General features: G+C 45.4%; 1 protein-coding gene across 2 annotated transcripts in view; it reads left to right on the top strand.

Moving 5' to 3' along the window:
• LOC133044855 (tyrosine-protein phosphatase non-receptor type substrate 1-like) overlaps nt 1-13,980 on the top strand; it is a 40,045-nt gene extending 26,065 nt beyond the window's left edge. The window contains exons 3-6 of one of the 2 annotated variants that reach the window (XM_061126668.1): nt 4,398-4,718; nt 5,492-5,821; nt 8,815-8,920; nt 9,551-13,980. In XM_061126668.1, coding sequence (XP_060982651.1) covers nt 4,398-4,718; nt 5,492-5,821; nt 8,815-8,912 — 749 coding nt within the window. In that variant the 3' untranslated portion in view covers nt 8,913-8,920; nt 9,551-13,980. Of the gene's footprint in view, nt 1-4,397; nt 4,719-5,491; nt 5,822-8,814; nt 8,921-9,528 lie in introns of both variants that reach the window. The other variant, XM_061126669.1, reaches the window with a different exon arrangement.
• The last annotated feature ends 582 nt before the right edge of the window (nt 13,981-14,562 follow it).

Genomic DNA, 14,562 nt, shown 5'->3' with positions numbered 1-14,562 from the left:
TGGCAACACCATCATTCATCTTACAGTCTCTTGTTGATGGACACTAAGTTGTTCCTAACCTTGGGCTACTGAAACAGTGCTGAAGGGATAACATTTCCATGTGTCACTCTCCTCAGAGGAGAAATATCCACTGGAAATGGCATTGCTAGTTTAGACAGTATGAGGATTTTAATTTGTGTGACAGTATTGCCAAATTTCCCTTCTAGTCATGGTAGCAAATGAATCTCCCCAAACTTTATCATGATTTTGCAGATATTACTAAACTTCCCAGGTGGTGGGTCCCCTGCTCAGTCTCAATACAGCTAGTAAGTGGCTCCCCCACCTCTCAGATCTGCTGTCTCCCAGGGCTGTTCATCCTCTTCCTCAGGCTGCCTGCCAGATGATTCCCTGGATGAGAAAGGAGGGAGGGGTGGGAAGGAGCAGCCTGTCAGATGGTGAATCCTCCTTAGGCATTTGCTCATTACAAACAGTGTTCAGAAGGAAAGGTTGTCTGTTTTCCATTTTACAGATGAGGACCCTGCGGTTCAGAGAGGGGACTTGATTTGTGAATAGCTAGAGGAGCCAAGATTGAACCCTAAACACTCACAGTGTCATAGCCCTGCTCTCTGCACACCCCACTGTGCTTGTCAACATATGGAGAAAGCTCCAACCCCATCCTCTTAAAATCTTGTTTTGTCCTCTCCTTTAGAAATAAACACTTTAAAAAGTCCTGTAAGGGAAGCAAGTCCAGTTTTACAACCCAGATGAGACAGACCATTCATTGTTGTGTGATGTGCTGAAACGTTCCTCAGTGACAGGGATCAACACTCTTAAAAACCGTGCTTGCTTCGGCAGCACATGTACTAGCACTCTTAAAAGCATCAGGAGATTTTCTCCCCATTGTTGTGATGTTGCCCCTTCACTAGGCCTCCTGTGGAGCAGGTCTGGGAAGGGTGGTGTGGACAGAGTCCAGAGGGGCCAGTGTGACCCCAGCAGCACTGGGCATGCCCATTCCTGGTTCTGCAGACTGAGGATGAGGAGGGGGAGGTGTTTCCTAGAGGGTGTGGGGCCCTGTGTGAGCAAGAGTTCCTAGTCTAGACTTAGGTGTCAGGAGTCCATGTCTTCCCTTGTGGCTTCAGGGTCCCCAGGCCTGGGCCCTCAGAGGCCTCTCCTCCCTGTAGTCTTTTGAAGTCAAGAATCTGAGGGAAAAGGGGAGGGTGGTGGTCAGTCTGGGGGCTCCTGAAGGTGGGCACTTGCTCTGCTAATGAACCTGAAGCACGGTTCAGGTTCACTTTCATGGAAAGTGAAAGTGAAAGTCGCTCAGTTGTGTCCAACTCTTTGCAACCCCATGGACTATAACAGTCCATGGAATTCTCCAGGCCAGAATGCTGGAGTGGGTAGCCTTCCCCCTCTCCAGGTGATCTTTTCAACCCAGGGATCAATCCCAGGTCTCCCGCATTTCAGGTGGATTCTTTACCAGCGGAGCCACAAGGGAAACATGGAGGTGACAGGAAACACTGGGACACAGTGGGGAGTGAGAGGAGACGGTCTCTTCACTTCTCTCAGCGTCAGTTTTCTCTTCGTATAATAGCGGTCCTCATGGTCTCCTTTCAGGAGAATTAGAAGTGTTTGAGGTGCTCTGTCTAAATCACCAGCACAGAGTAGGTTCTCCTAATTCAGGTGTTATTTCAAAGCTGAGACCCAGCTCCCTGAGCTTGTCCCCATTCCTCACCTGTAGAAAAAGGATAATCATACAACCTTTGCAGGGTGTCCTGAGGATACAATGACCTGTAACAGCACCACCCCTCAGCGGGCGATGGTGCTGTCCATCCCAGGAGGGCAGTGGGATCCTGGGAACGTCTCAGTTTCCCTATCTGTGAAATAGTTGTAATTACATTACCTTTCAAGAATCTGTGATGACTGGTGAGGGTCTAAAAGCCCTGGACTCAGGGCACTGTGGTTGAGAGCCTGGGCCATACCCCTGACTGGGCCCCCATCCCAGCTCTGCCCCATCCCGGCTCTGGGACCTCTGACAAGTCCTTCCCAACACTGCGTCAGTGTCCTCGTCCCTCAGTGACAGCCCCATCCTAACAGAGTAGCTGCAGGGATTGAATGAGGGACGCATGTCAAGTGATTAGAGCAGAGCCTGGCATGTCTTCCACCAACATGAGCTCTGATGTGCCAAAGCCAGAGGATGTTCTATGGGCCACTTTCCCTCTAAGACTAAGTACAACTAGGGTTGGTGTGGGACTAGGTACCTTTCAACTTCAACCATTCATGGCATCACCTGGGAGCTGGTGAAAAGATCCCCAGACCCTGGCTCTACCCTAGAAACTCTGATTTAAGTGCACAGACACGGTCTGGGCAGCTGAGTGTCTTAACTCCTGTGGAGGACGCTGGTGTCCAGCCAGGGCACAGGAGCTCAGAGCTACGTGTTCTCTGGGGCCACAGAGGGAGAGGGCTGCAGTTTTTCCCTGATAGACGTGGACCCCTCTGGTGCCTGGGTTGAAAGAACAGCTCTCACAGGGGTCGGTGCTTCAGAATAGACTGTGATATTGACAGATCTTAGGAGGCCCAAGAAAATCATCCCAAGTGGAGTGGTAGGAATAAATCCCACCTCCAACCAAGCTCTCCTGATCTGAGAGGGTATTCTTCCCCACTCAGGCCACGCTGTGCAGACATGAGCTTCATCACTGGGGAAACCTTCCCAACTTTAAACACAGGTGTCTAAACAGGTGCTAGAATCTCTACAAACACTCCCTGCTCAGCCAGGAGCCCTCCTGCCTCAAACACCAGAGAGGCTCTGATGAAATCTGTCCTCCTTCCTTTCAACTTGCTTACAGATTCTGTAATGATCTGATCCACAGGAAAAGTACCTGTGGTCTCTTGTGTGTTTTGAAAGCCAATTTCCCAAACTTACCTCTTGAGGGGATTATGTATTTTATAGGGGTCAGATTCATAATTTGGTGTTCCTACTATTTCTTTACATGTTGATTTTTGCAAGGCAGCTGTATGGAGCAAGACTTGAGGCTCTCCTTGGTGCTTCTATTGTGCTTTTGTTTTGCTTTCTTTTGCCAAAAATGTAGTTTCAGAACTAGAACGATCAGATCATAGGATAACAATCACAGGTGTTACTAATTAAGCATCTACTGTGTGTCAGGCTCTTTATGTTACATACATCCTCACTCATCTTACAAATGGTGCTTGTATCCACTTTGTCCAGAAACAGTGAGGCTCCAGGATAAAGAACAGCGACACTAAAATCAGTATGTCCTGTGCAGTGAGGTGAGCTCTGACCTCACCTGCTGGCTGCCCCAGGCCAGCTGCATCCTTCCTGAGCCTCATCCTATGTATAGGGCCACTCTCAGTTCCCCCCCTCAGGGCTGGTGGGAAGATTAGAGAGCCGAGGGTGGTTAAGAGTTCAGCCCATCTTTAAGCTCTGAACAACTCTGGACAAGTGGTATCTAATCACAGTACTTTAAGGGGCATCCATGATGCTGGTGTGTGTTGGATTTGACATATTAAGGTAACTCCTAACTATGTCCTCAAATGTTTGAGTTTTAGGAAGCAAGTTAAATGTTTAGAAATGAAAATATTTGTTACATTTGCTGTCTGACAACTTATACACGGGATGTTGTGTAATAATGAACAATTTAGAGACACCCTACAGCACCCATCAACAGAGAGAAACCACCCTCATATTTGGTTTGCTGATTTGTGTATCTACAGATTTAATAACAGCTAAAAAATTAACCAGGCTTCCCTGGTTGCTCAGACAGTAAAGAATTTGCCTGTAATGCAGGAGACCGGGGTTCAATCCCTGGGTCAGGAAGATCCCCTGAAAAGGAAATGGCTACCTACTCCAGTATTCTGGCCTGGAGAATTCCATGGACAGAGGAGCTGGGCAGGCTACAGTCCATGGGGTCATAAAGAATCAACTGAGACATAAAGAAACAGCTGAACAGCTAACACACACACATATATAAGAAATTAACCACCACTGGTTTCTCAGCACTCAGTAATCTTTCTTTTCAACCCAGTACTAATCTAAGAGAAAAACCCAGACTCAGAAAAAATACCTTTTTGCACCATTCCTTGGAAATTCAGGGATTCATACATTGGTCCTACTGGAATATTCATGAAAAGAAAGACAATTGTGAAGGAAATTCATAAATTCCTGAGAGGACAGGTCTGCATATAAATACATTCTGGGTTAAATAGAGGTCTGTGTTTCTTTAGTTTTGTGAAGCACCTGACATTTTCCTCCCAGAAAAAAATGCTTCCAGTGCCTGATTTAACCCTCACTGCAACAGTGAATTTAAAAATAATATATTTGCAATTTCTTAACATTGTTACAAGCTTTTTGTAGTGATGATAATCAAAATTATGTCCTTCATTTATAAATGTTTCTTTTGTAGCCAAGCCCTCTCCACCCATGGTATCCGGCCCTACAGTGAAGGCTACACCTGAGCAGACAGTGAGCTTCACCTGCACATCCCACGGCTTCTCCCCCAGAAACATCTCCCTGAAATGGTTCAAAAATGGCAATCAGCTCTCAGTCTCCCAGACCAGCGTGGACCCACAGAAAGACAATGCTTCCTACAGCATCAACAGCACAACCAAGGTGCTGCTGGCCCCAGGGGACGTCCACTCCCAGGTCATCTGCGAGGTGGCCCACGTCACCCTGCAGGGGGGCCCTCCTCTCCGTGGGACTGCCAACTTGTCTGAGACCATCCGAGGTAGATGTCCCTTCTGTCAACCCTAGCCCACACCTGCCCCCAAGACCTCAGCCTGCTCCTCCTCCTTGCCTTTTGCTTCAGGCCTTGAATTGCCTGAAATCTACTTCCTGACAGTCCTGTCCAATCTAGCCCTTCTAGAAAGGGCTCCTAGAAGAGTTGGTAACTCCATTTTAATGAAAGTGCCAGATGTACAACTGCCATGTGCCAAGCACTGTGATAAGTAGTTTTTCTTTATCAATGAAAGTGAAAGTGAAGTCTCTCAGTCGGGTCCGACTCTTTGAGACCCCATGGACTGTAGGCTACCAGGCTCCTCCATCCATGGAATTTTCCAGGCAAGAGTACTGGAGTGGGTTGCCATTTCCTTCTCCAGGGGATCTTCCCAACCCAGGGGTCAAACCCAGGGTCTCCCGCACTGCAACCAGATGCTTTACCATCTGAGTATCTCCAATTACTGAGCAACTATGCTAAGCCCAGGACCCTATGTGCTTGGTGATTTCATTTATTTTGCTGCAGTCTTCCATTCCAACTGCATGCCAGAGGCTGAGCTTGTTGATTTCACACATTATAAACCTAACAGGAGGTCCCTGTCCTTGAGCAGTGTACTTTCACTGTGTTCAGGGACTTCATTCATATGCAAATAGACCCTCAGTGCTTGAGCACCTACTGCATGCGTGGCTCTGGGTGACTCCCTGGCTGTGCTGAGCTGTTATCCATCTCCTCCCCTATGACCTGTGTGTTCCATGAGGTCAGAACTTCTTCCTGTGCTGTTTCAGTTCCACCCACCCTGGAGATTACTGGATACCCCACATCGGGGAACCAGGTGAACGTCACCTGTCAGGTGAACAAGTTCTACCCGCAGCGCCTACAGCTGACCTGGTTGGAGAACGGAAACGTGTCCCGAACAGAACCGGCCTCGACCCTCGTAGAGAACAAGGATGGGACCTTTAACCATACAAGCTGGTTCCTGGTAAACTCCTCTGCCCACAGGGAGGCTGTGGTGCTCACCTGCCAGGTGGAGCATGACGGGCAGCCGGCGGTCTCCAAAAACCATACCCTGGAGGTCTCTGCTCCCCAGAAGGACCAGGACACAGGTCAAACCCCTGGTGAGGTCACCACTGCAACTGACCCAGCTGTTTGTCTTTTTTTTTTTTTTTTTTTACTATTGAAGGTAGTAATTCATTCTTTTAAAAGAACAATCTAGAAGTCAATAGATATAAAATAGAACTTTAAAGTGAGTTCCCACCTCCAGACCACTGGTAAGAAAAAATGTGTCACTTTTAGTCCAGATGACTGGGCTAAGATAATCAAGGTGAATCTGAGTCTCTGAGGACAGGGACCACCAGTCTATATAATAAATATGTGCTAATTAGAGACAGATTCCCCCCTTAGCTGGGGCTTGTCCCAAGGACAGTCCCCCTTTCTATAAATAAAACATCTTGTAGGCTCTCATGTAACATCAAGAGAGGGTCAAGTCAGGTTTCAGGAATCGTTACTCCAGAAGACCTATCAGAGGCCCACATTTCTTCCGACATACTCTATGGTGTTGTCCTCATCTGCTGGGTCAATACTGGGTCACCGAGTGTCCATGTCCCTGCCTGCTGGAAGAATAAAGAGAGCAAGGGGAGAATAAACAACTTCCCTTAAACAATAGATACAGAACAGTTTCATAATAATGTCCACTTTAACTTAGTCCTGTGTGCACAACCAGTCAATGGCGTCCACAGTAGTGTGGTTATCTGGTTAAGTATATTGACTTTCTACAAAAGTCATACAAGTGCACACTGAATATAATCAATTCTAATTGACTAACACCATTTCAAATGGAGCATAAATTCAAATTTTCCAAAATACTATTATTGTTTTCTGTGTACCAAAATTATTTTTAATTTATTTGCAACTTCTTGGCAAAATTTTCCCATGAAACCATCTGGCCTTGAGAATCTTTTGAAAATTAATTTGAATCAAATATTTAAGAGTATTCAGATTATTCATTTCACATTGAATGAGCTGAAGTAGTGGGTTTTTTGTTTTTTTTTTTTGAGGTATTTGTTCCATCATCTCTGAGTTGTCAAATGTCTTTCTGTACAGTTGTTCATGACATTTCTTTATTACCCTTTTGTCTGCAGTATCTGTAGTGACATCCTTGGTTTCATCCTAATACTGGAAATGTATCATTCCTCCTTTTTTATTTGTCAGTTGTACTGGAAAATTTTCAATGTTATTGGTCTTTTAAAAAGAACACCCTCTTTCTTTCAGTGATTTTTCTCTATTGCTTCTCTGTTTCTAATTTCATTGGTTTTTCTTTCTTTCTTTATTATTTCCTTCCTTCTACTTGCCTTGGGTTTATTTTGCTCCTCCTTTTCTCACTTATTGAGGCAGGAATTTAGGTAATTGGTTTAGACTTTCTCTTTCTTCTAGTGCCACACCTGAGTCTCCTCTTGAAGTGTGGAGTTAGGAGGACAGACCTGGAAGACTGACTACTGTGTTCTTCCTCCAGATCCCAGATCCCTAGGCACTCTGCCTCCTCTCCCACCTCAGAGTCCTCCTATGCTTGTCTCTCATGCTCTTTCTAGGGTTCAAGTTGTACTTAACAGGGAGCATAGGAGAGAAAAGCCCATGCCATTTTGTCTGCAGTGGCTTGGACATGCTTTTAGTCTTCAATCTCCTGTTGGGCTCAACCAGGGCTGCTGTAGGGGCCTGACTCAGCATGCCTGCTAGTGTGTTTTTTGGGGCATCTAGGTTGTCAGGCTGAAGAGAAGTGTAAGATGTTGATGTGACTTTCCTACTGGGACCCAGAACCTACCCTGGGCATCTGAGGGCTCAACCACTGCCATGCCGGGTCCAGTCAGCCTGGTGTGAGGATGGACATCTTATTGTTTGTTTTTCTGGTATTGGGGTATTTTACAATATATTCCTATCCTAATGACTTCTCTTCCTGCAATATAGAAAAGTCCAATACAGTAATGGAGTTTTTGGCTGGTTGGCTCGTTGGTTTTGATAGAGGGAAAAAAGTTCTGAGTTGTCTAATTCTTTGGTTCTCTTTCATCTTTCAGGAACCAATGTCTGAAATCCCTTCTCCCTACCTTTTTCTTTTTCTCTTTACCACTCAATTGCCAAATAGCACTTCTTTTCTCTTTTTGCCTTTTCTACCCAGAGGGTATGCATTTTAAATCATGCCTGTCCATAGAGTCAAATCTGTCTTCCTTGAATTATGTTCCTATAGTCACTGTGAGTAATTAATATGTTTAGTGATTTAATACAAGATAAATATATTATCATATAGTTGTAGAGGTCAGACACTATAATGGGTGACTAGGCTGTGTTCCTTCTGAAGATTCTAGAGGAGAATCCGTTTCCTTGCCTTTCCCAGCTTCCAAGGGTGCCCACACTCCTTGGTAGAGGCCCCACATTACTCTGACCTCTGCTTCTGATCACGTCTGCTTCTCCAAATGACCTGCCTCCATCTTTCACTTATAAGAATCTTCATAACTACACTGGCTCTGCTTGGAAAATCTAATTTAATGTGCCCATCTCAAGATCCTTAACAAATCACCACTGCTAATCCTTTTTGACATGTAAGGTAACATATGCACAGAACCTGGGGATTTTGTGCCAATCCTTTAAAATCAGGCTTACCTTGAATCCTTTTCCTATAGTCTGTGCTCTTAGGAAATTTTCCCAATATTTTCAAAGTTTAGATATATTTAATATTAATGATGATAATTCCAAATAATTCTAGGCACCTGTTCTAGCTGCCTTGCCTGTTTCTCCTGCATTTTCCTGATGACTTGCCAAGGATGGAATCACAGTCTAATGAGAGATTGTGCATGAGGATTTGCTGAATTTTTCTTGTCTCACAGTTATTTCCAATCCTGGCATTTTCTCTTCAAATAATAGGACCCTTGCAGCCTGAGAAAAGAGAGAGGGAAAATGAGGGGATTCTGTACCCTAATTTCTGCCTTGAGCCTTAGCTCAGGTTGCAGGTCAAAGCCATAGCATGTTGATGGGCTTCAGCTTCAGATGGAGTAAGTGGAGGCCCCTGGGAGTGGCTCCTGCGTGGTGTATCTAATCACTCCTCTTGTGCCCTGATTTCCAGGTCCAGAGCTGTCTTCTCTTTGGGCAGTTGTCTTCCTAGTACCCAAGGTGCTGCTGCTGCTCACTGTATCTGTCATCTTTGTCCACAGGAAGTGTTGAGCCTGCCTGTGAGTTATGGATGAGGGAGGGCAGGACAAAATCTAGAAGACACGTGGTCATTAGGGGGGCCACCCACAGGCCACACAGGGGCAGGGCTCACACGGAGTTAAGAGAAGGAGGCACACCTCCCTCAGTACCCTCAGGAGTATCATGTTTCCCTCTAAGAGGTGCCCAGCTCCCAGGAGACGGTGAGGTCCTGGAGGAGGTGGACTGGATCACGGATTTCCAAGGGTTTCTCCTGGTGTTTCTGTGGAGGGGGTAGGCAGAGTGTGCTGAATGAGGAGCAGCTGAGTGCGTGGCTCCCTTGGAGACCATTTCTAGATCACTGAACTCTGGGGCTCCCTAGGGCAACAGGTATCCACACTTAAGGTAATATTGATTAGTCCCAGATCAGCTCCTCTGATGGCTGTTCCAACTGTGACTTCTGTGTGACAGAGTGGAAGGCCTGGGGAGGGAGCATGAGGACCTGGGAGGAGGCTAAGGGGCCAGAGTCAGGGGCTGTCCATCCTTTGAGGACTGGTAGCCCAGGAGGAGAATACCTGGGCATGTGGGAGGCATGCAGAGAACTTTTCTTGAATGATGAGCAGATAATTAAGTATGAAAATGTTTCCCACAGCTCCTTCCTTCCTCCCTGCTAGGTGCCTCCGTCAGCCTCTACTGTCTCCTTCCCTCACTGGGGACACAGCCCACAAGAAGGACCCAGCTGAAAGCTTCCACAACTCTACTCCAAAAGTCTTCTGTCCATGGAGATCTGCCTGCCCACATGTTCATGAAACCCCCAGAGCTGAATCTTCATATGTGATCCTGAGCAGAGATCATGGGAAGTAGCTCTGGAGACTGACTCACAACATCTCCCTGGGACGTGAGAATTTAGTTCAGCTCAGTCGCTCAGTCCTGTCCGACTCTTTGCGACCCCATGAACCGCAGCACACCAGGCCTCCCTGTCCATCACCAGCTCCCAGAGTCCACCCAAACCCATGTCCATTGAGTCGGTGATGCCATCCAACCATCTCATCCTCTGTCGTCCCCTTCTCCTCCTGCCCTCAATCTTTCCCAGCATCAGGGCCATTTCAAATGAGCCACCTCTTCGCATCAAGTGGCCAAAGTATTGGAGTTTCAGCTTCAACATCAGTCCTACCAGTGAACACCCAGGACTGATCTCCTTTAGGATGGACTAGGATCTCCTTGAGTCCAACTAATACAGATCATCCATCACCTTGGACTGAGCCATGGACTATACACTAATACCCTGTGGAGAAGAGTTATTCTGTCTTCTGAATTCTTGCCTTCACTTAACTCCCCACCATTGAAGTGCCTGTCTAGTTTTAAACCAAGTGCCATCTTGGTTTTAAGAAAAACTTTTCTCCTTCTCTATTTGTCTAGATAGCCTACTTCTCAAACCCAGAAATTAGTGTTTCATCCTCTTTCTGCAATGGAAAGAGTAGTTTTCCATTGACTTGAATATTTCACAATCCTTATGAATTGCTCATGGGAAATATGCTGTGTCCAGAAGATTTGAATTCATCCTTGATTTCTCTTTCTTCTATGCTATTGTTGTTGTTCAATCATTCAATATATCTGACTCTTTCCAAACCCATGGACTGCAGCATGCCAGGTGTCCCTGTCCTTCACTGTCTCCTGGAGTTTGCTCAAACTCATGTCCATTGATTTGATGATGCCACCCAACTCATCCTCTGTCACCCCCTTCCCCTGCTCCCTTAAACTTTTCCAGCATCAGGGTCTTTTCCAATGAGTCAGCTCCCCCCATTAGGTAGTCAAAATTTTGGAGCTTCAGCAACAGCACAGTGCTTCCGATTAATAATTAGGGTTGATTTAGGAATGACTGGTTTGATCTCTTTGCTGTCCAAGGGACTCTCAAGAGTCTTCTCCAGCACCACAGCTCAAAAGCATCAATTCTTCGGTGCTAAGCCTTCTTTACGGTCCAGCTCTCACATTGGTACATGGCTACTGGAAAAGCCATAGGTTTGACTAGTAGGATCTTTGTTGGAAAAGAGATGTCTCTGCTTCTTAATATGCTGTCTAGGTTGGTTATAGCTTATCTTTCAAGGAGCAAGAATCTTTTAATTTCCTGATTGCAGTCTCTGTCCACATTGAATTTGGAGTCCAAGAAAATAAAGTCTGTCACTGTTTCCATTTTTATCGCCATCTATTTGCCATGCAATGATGTGACCAGATGCCATGATCTTCATTTTTTGAATGTTGAGTTTTAAGTCAGATCTTTCACTTTCCTCTTTCACTTTCATCAAGAGGCTCCTTAGTTCCTCTTCACTTTCTGCCATTAGGGTGGTGTCATCTGCATATCTGAGGTTGTTGATATTTATTCCAGCTGTCTTGTTCCAGCTAGTGCTTCATCCATTTCACATGATTTTTCTCTGCATATAAGTTAAATAAGCAAGGTGACAATATACAGCCTTGATGTACTCCTTTCCCAATTTGGAACCAGTCCATTGTTCCATGTCCGGTTCTAACTGTTGCTTCTTGACCTGCATACAGATTTCTCAGGAGGTTGGTAATATGGTCTGGTATTTACATCTCGTTAAGAATTTGCCACAGTTTATAACTCATATTCAATTCTGCCTTTAAAACAGTAAAGTCCAGCGGTGAGATAGTAAACCTTTAACAACTGATTCTTTTTTTTTTTAATTAATTAATTTATTTTAATTGGAGGCTTTACAATATTGTAGTGCTTTTTGCCACACATTGACATGAATCAGCCATGGGTGTACATGTGTTCCCTATCCTGAACCTCCCCTCCCACCTCCCTCCCCATCCCATCCCTCAGGGTCATCCCAGTGCTCCGGCCCTGAGCACCTGTCTCATGCATCAAACCTGGACTGGTGGTCTATTTCACACATGGTAATATACATGTTTCAATGCTATCCTCTCAAATCATCCCACCCAACAACTGACTCTTAAAAAAAAAAGGAAAGCTTGGTTGGTAGGACATGCCAATTCTTTCTGTAACTACCCCCACTGTGGTCAATTTTAGGTTAGCATCAGTTTAACAACTTGCTTGCAAAATACCTCAGAATGAAAATATCAAGTCTCACGAGCCAGTCCAAGCCTCTTCCAACACACCACTGGACTCTTTCCATAATGTCCACATTCTCATCCCTACCACCACTCCCTCGTCTCAGCCACCATCATCTCTTCCTGTACCATTGCTATGATCTCTAACTGGCTTTCCTGTTTCAGGCACAGTGAATTTTGGGGAATGTCAGTCAAATCCTACCACTCCTCTGCTCCCCACCCCCACACATATGCACCTCTCTCTCTCTTCTTTCCAACCTCTGCTCAAATGTCACTTTATCCAAGGCACCTTTCATACACTACCCTGTATAAAATGTTAGTTCCTCTCTTACCCTGGCATTCCATGAGCTCTTAACCTGGTTAATTTGTTTCCTAAGTACTTATTGTCTTGATGGTCTGTACACAAGTTGGAAAAGAATTTCTAAACACAGAATATTTCAGAAAGGAGTGAGTTAACTAAGAATAAAGATCAGAGATAATGAGGACACTGGAAACAAAGGGCCAACTTCCTATCAGACCACAGAGAGATAACTGTTAAACAGTGGGCCAGCTCAAGGGAGAGCCATGCTTTCTGTGGGTTAGTAGTCAACTTTTAACAGCCTCAGGAAAAATAAAATTCCTGCTGAAAGGGTGGCAGTAAGTGATTGGTTAGGATAGGTATTTTTACCTAATGTGGGGTCAGGGAGAAGGCCAGTTTAGATCAGGAGTGGGGATGGGAGTCATGGTAAAGGATGGAAAGAGGGTCAGTCGGTTCTGGAGATGACTTTTGTGCTGGGTTCCGCATCTGTGGCATTGGTACAAGGCCTCCCACCTGCAATACTGGTATATGGCTCCCTACATATTACCACCTGACATACCAAGCATATGCAGTCCTCACTTTGCATGGTAGAAAAGGACCATAACAATTACTGAATAAACTGGCAGTGAACTCAGTAATCAATAGGAAATATAATGTTCATTCTATGATGCTTTAAATTTGTTTTCAAAACATTATAAACTGTCAGCTCCTACTACTTGTACTTTGATAAATTAGAAACATTGAGAATTTAACTAATTTATCAATATTTCTTTGTAAAAACATATAAAAATGCTTGCACCCTACTTACATTCTTCTTGTATAATTTACAACATTGTTGCTGCTGTTCAGTTGCTATTTGTGTCCAACTCTTTCCTACCCGTGAACTGCAGCATGCCAGACTTTCCTGTCCTTCACTATCTCCTGGAGTTTGCTTAAATTCATGTCCACTGAGTTAGTGATGCCATCAAACCATCTCAGTCTTTGTCACCCCCTTCTCATCCTGCCTTCAATCTTTCCCAGCATCAGGGTTTTCAGCATCAGGGTCTCTTTCAATGAGTCGGTTCTTCCCATCAGGTGGCCAAAGTATTGGAGCTTTAGCTGCAGCATCAGTCTATCCAGTCAATATTCAGGATTTATTTCCTTTAGGATTGACTGGTTTGATCTCCTTGCTGTCCAAGGGACTCTCAAGAGTCTTCTCCAACACCACAGTTTGAAAGCATCAATTCTTTGGGGCTCAGCCTTCTTAATGGTCCAACTCTCACATCCATACATGACTACTGGAAAAACCATAGCTTTGACTATACGGCCTTTGGAGGCAAAGTGATGTCTCTGCTTTTTAATACACTGTTTGGGTTTGTCATTGAAGGAATGTTACATGGCTCAAAATAGCCTGGAGTTAAAACTCCCCTCCAGGTTCTCCCCACCATGCTATGTAAAACAAAGAACTCTCTCACCCAAAGGAAAAAAAAATGGACATTAAGGTTGATTATGCCCAGCTCCCAGCCAGTCCAGCCTCTGGCGGATCTCCAGAATTCCTTGCCCCAGTCATTTAAGAGATAACTATTCTGAACAACCTTGGAGAAGAACAGGCCCCCTTACGACAGTAGTTTTCCACATATGTGCCTGTATATACTTACTCTTTTCTTGGGTTAGTGCAGCAGCTCACTGATCTGACTGCTGCCCTTTCTCGCCTCATTAAAGGTGATCTGTTCCTGTAAAGTGCCGGTCTTGTTCTTTTTCCGAACCTTGCCTTCTGTAACTCCCTTACCCTACATTTTTTGGTGCTGAAACCCCAGGAGGTTGAGGTTCCTTGTCATTCTCCATGGCCAGCTCTTCAGAGTGTGAAAGCCTGCCGAGCTCACTTTCCTCCCGGGCTTTCAAGAACTCCTCAAGAGGACGCCCTGTGCCTTCGTGAGTGGTACAAGTCCTGTGGAAGGGCTTTACTGGTTTTCCACGTAACCCGAGGAATATTGGCCTCTCTTTCTCTTCCTCTTTTCTCTACACTTTCTTTTCCGTGAGACCAACCAACTCCAGGACAGAGGCCTTTTGCCATTCAACCTCCCTCCACCCACGGGGAATTCTCACCTGACCCAGTAGCCCAGGTAAGCTCAGACAGTACTCTAGGGCGCCATAGACTATCATCCTTTCCGGGTTCCCGGGGAACCTTCCGGCCAAAAGGCCCTTTAGGGAGGTACTTGGGGGATGCCCCTCCCTCCTTCAGAGTCTCTCTCTCTCTTTGCCCAGTCAAAAGATTAGGTGACGACCTTTTCTCTTAACTGGACAGTCGCTAGCCATTTGCTA

This window comes from Dama dama, chromosome 23, assembly GCF_033118175.1.
Source record: "Dama dama isolate Ldn47 chromosome 23, ASM3311817v1, whole genome shotgun sequence".
NCBI classification, from domain to species: domain Eukaryota; kingdom Metazoa; phylum Chordata; class Mammalia; order Artiodactyla; family Cervidae; genus Dama; species Dama dama.
The sequence above is the reverse complement of the archived record's forward strand: the minus strand, read 5'-3'. Positions and strand labels throughout refer to the sequence as shown.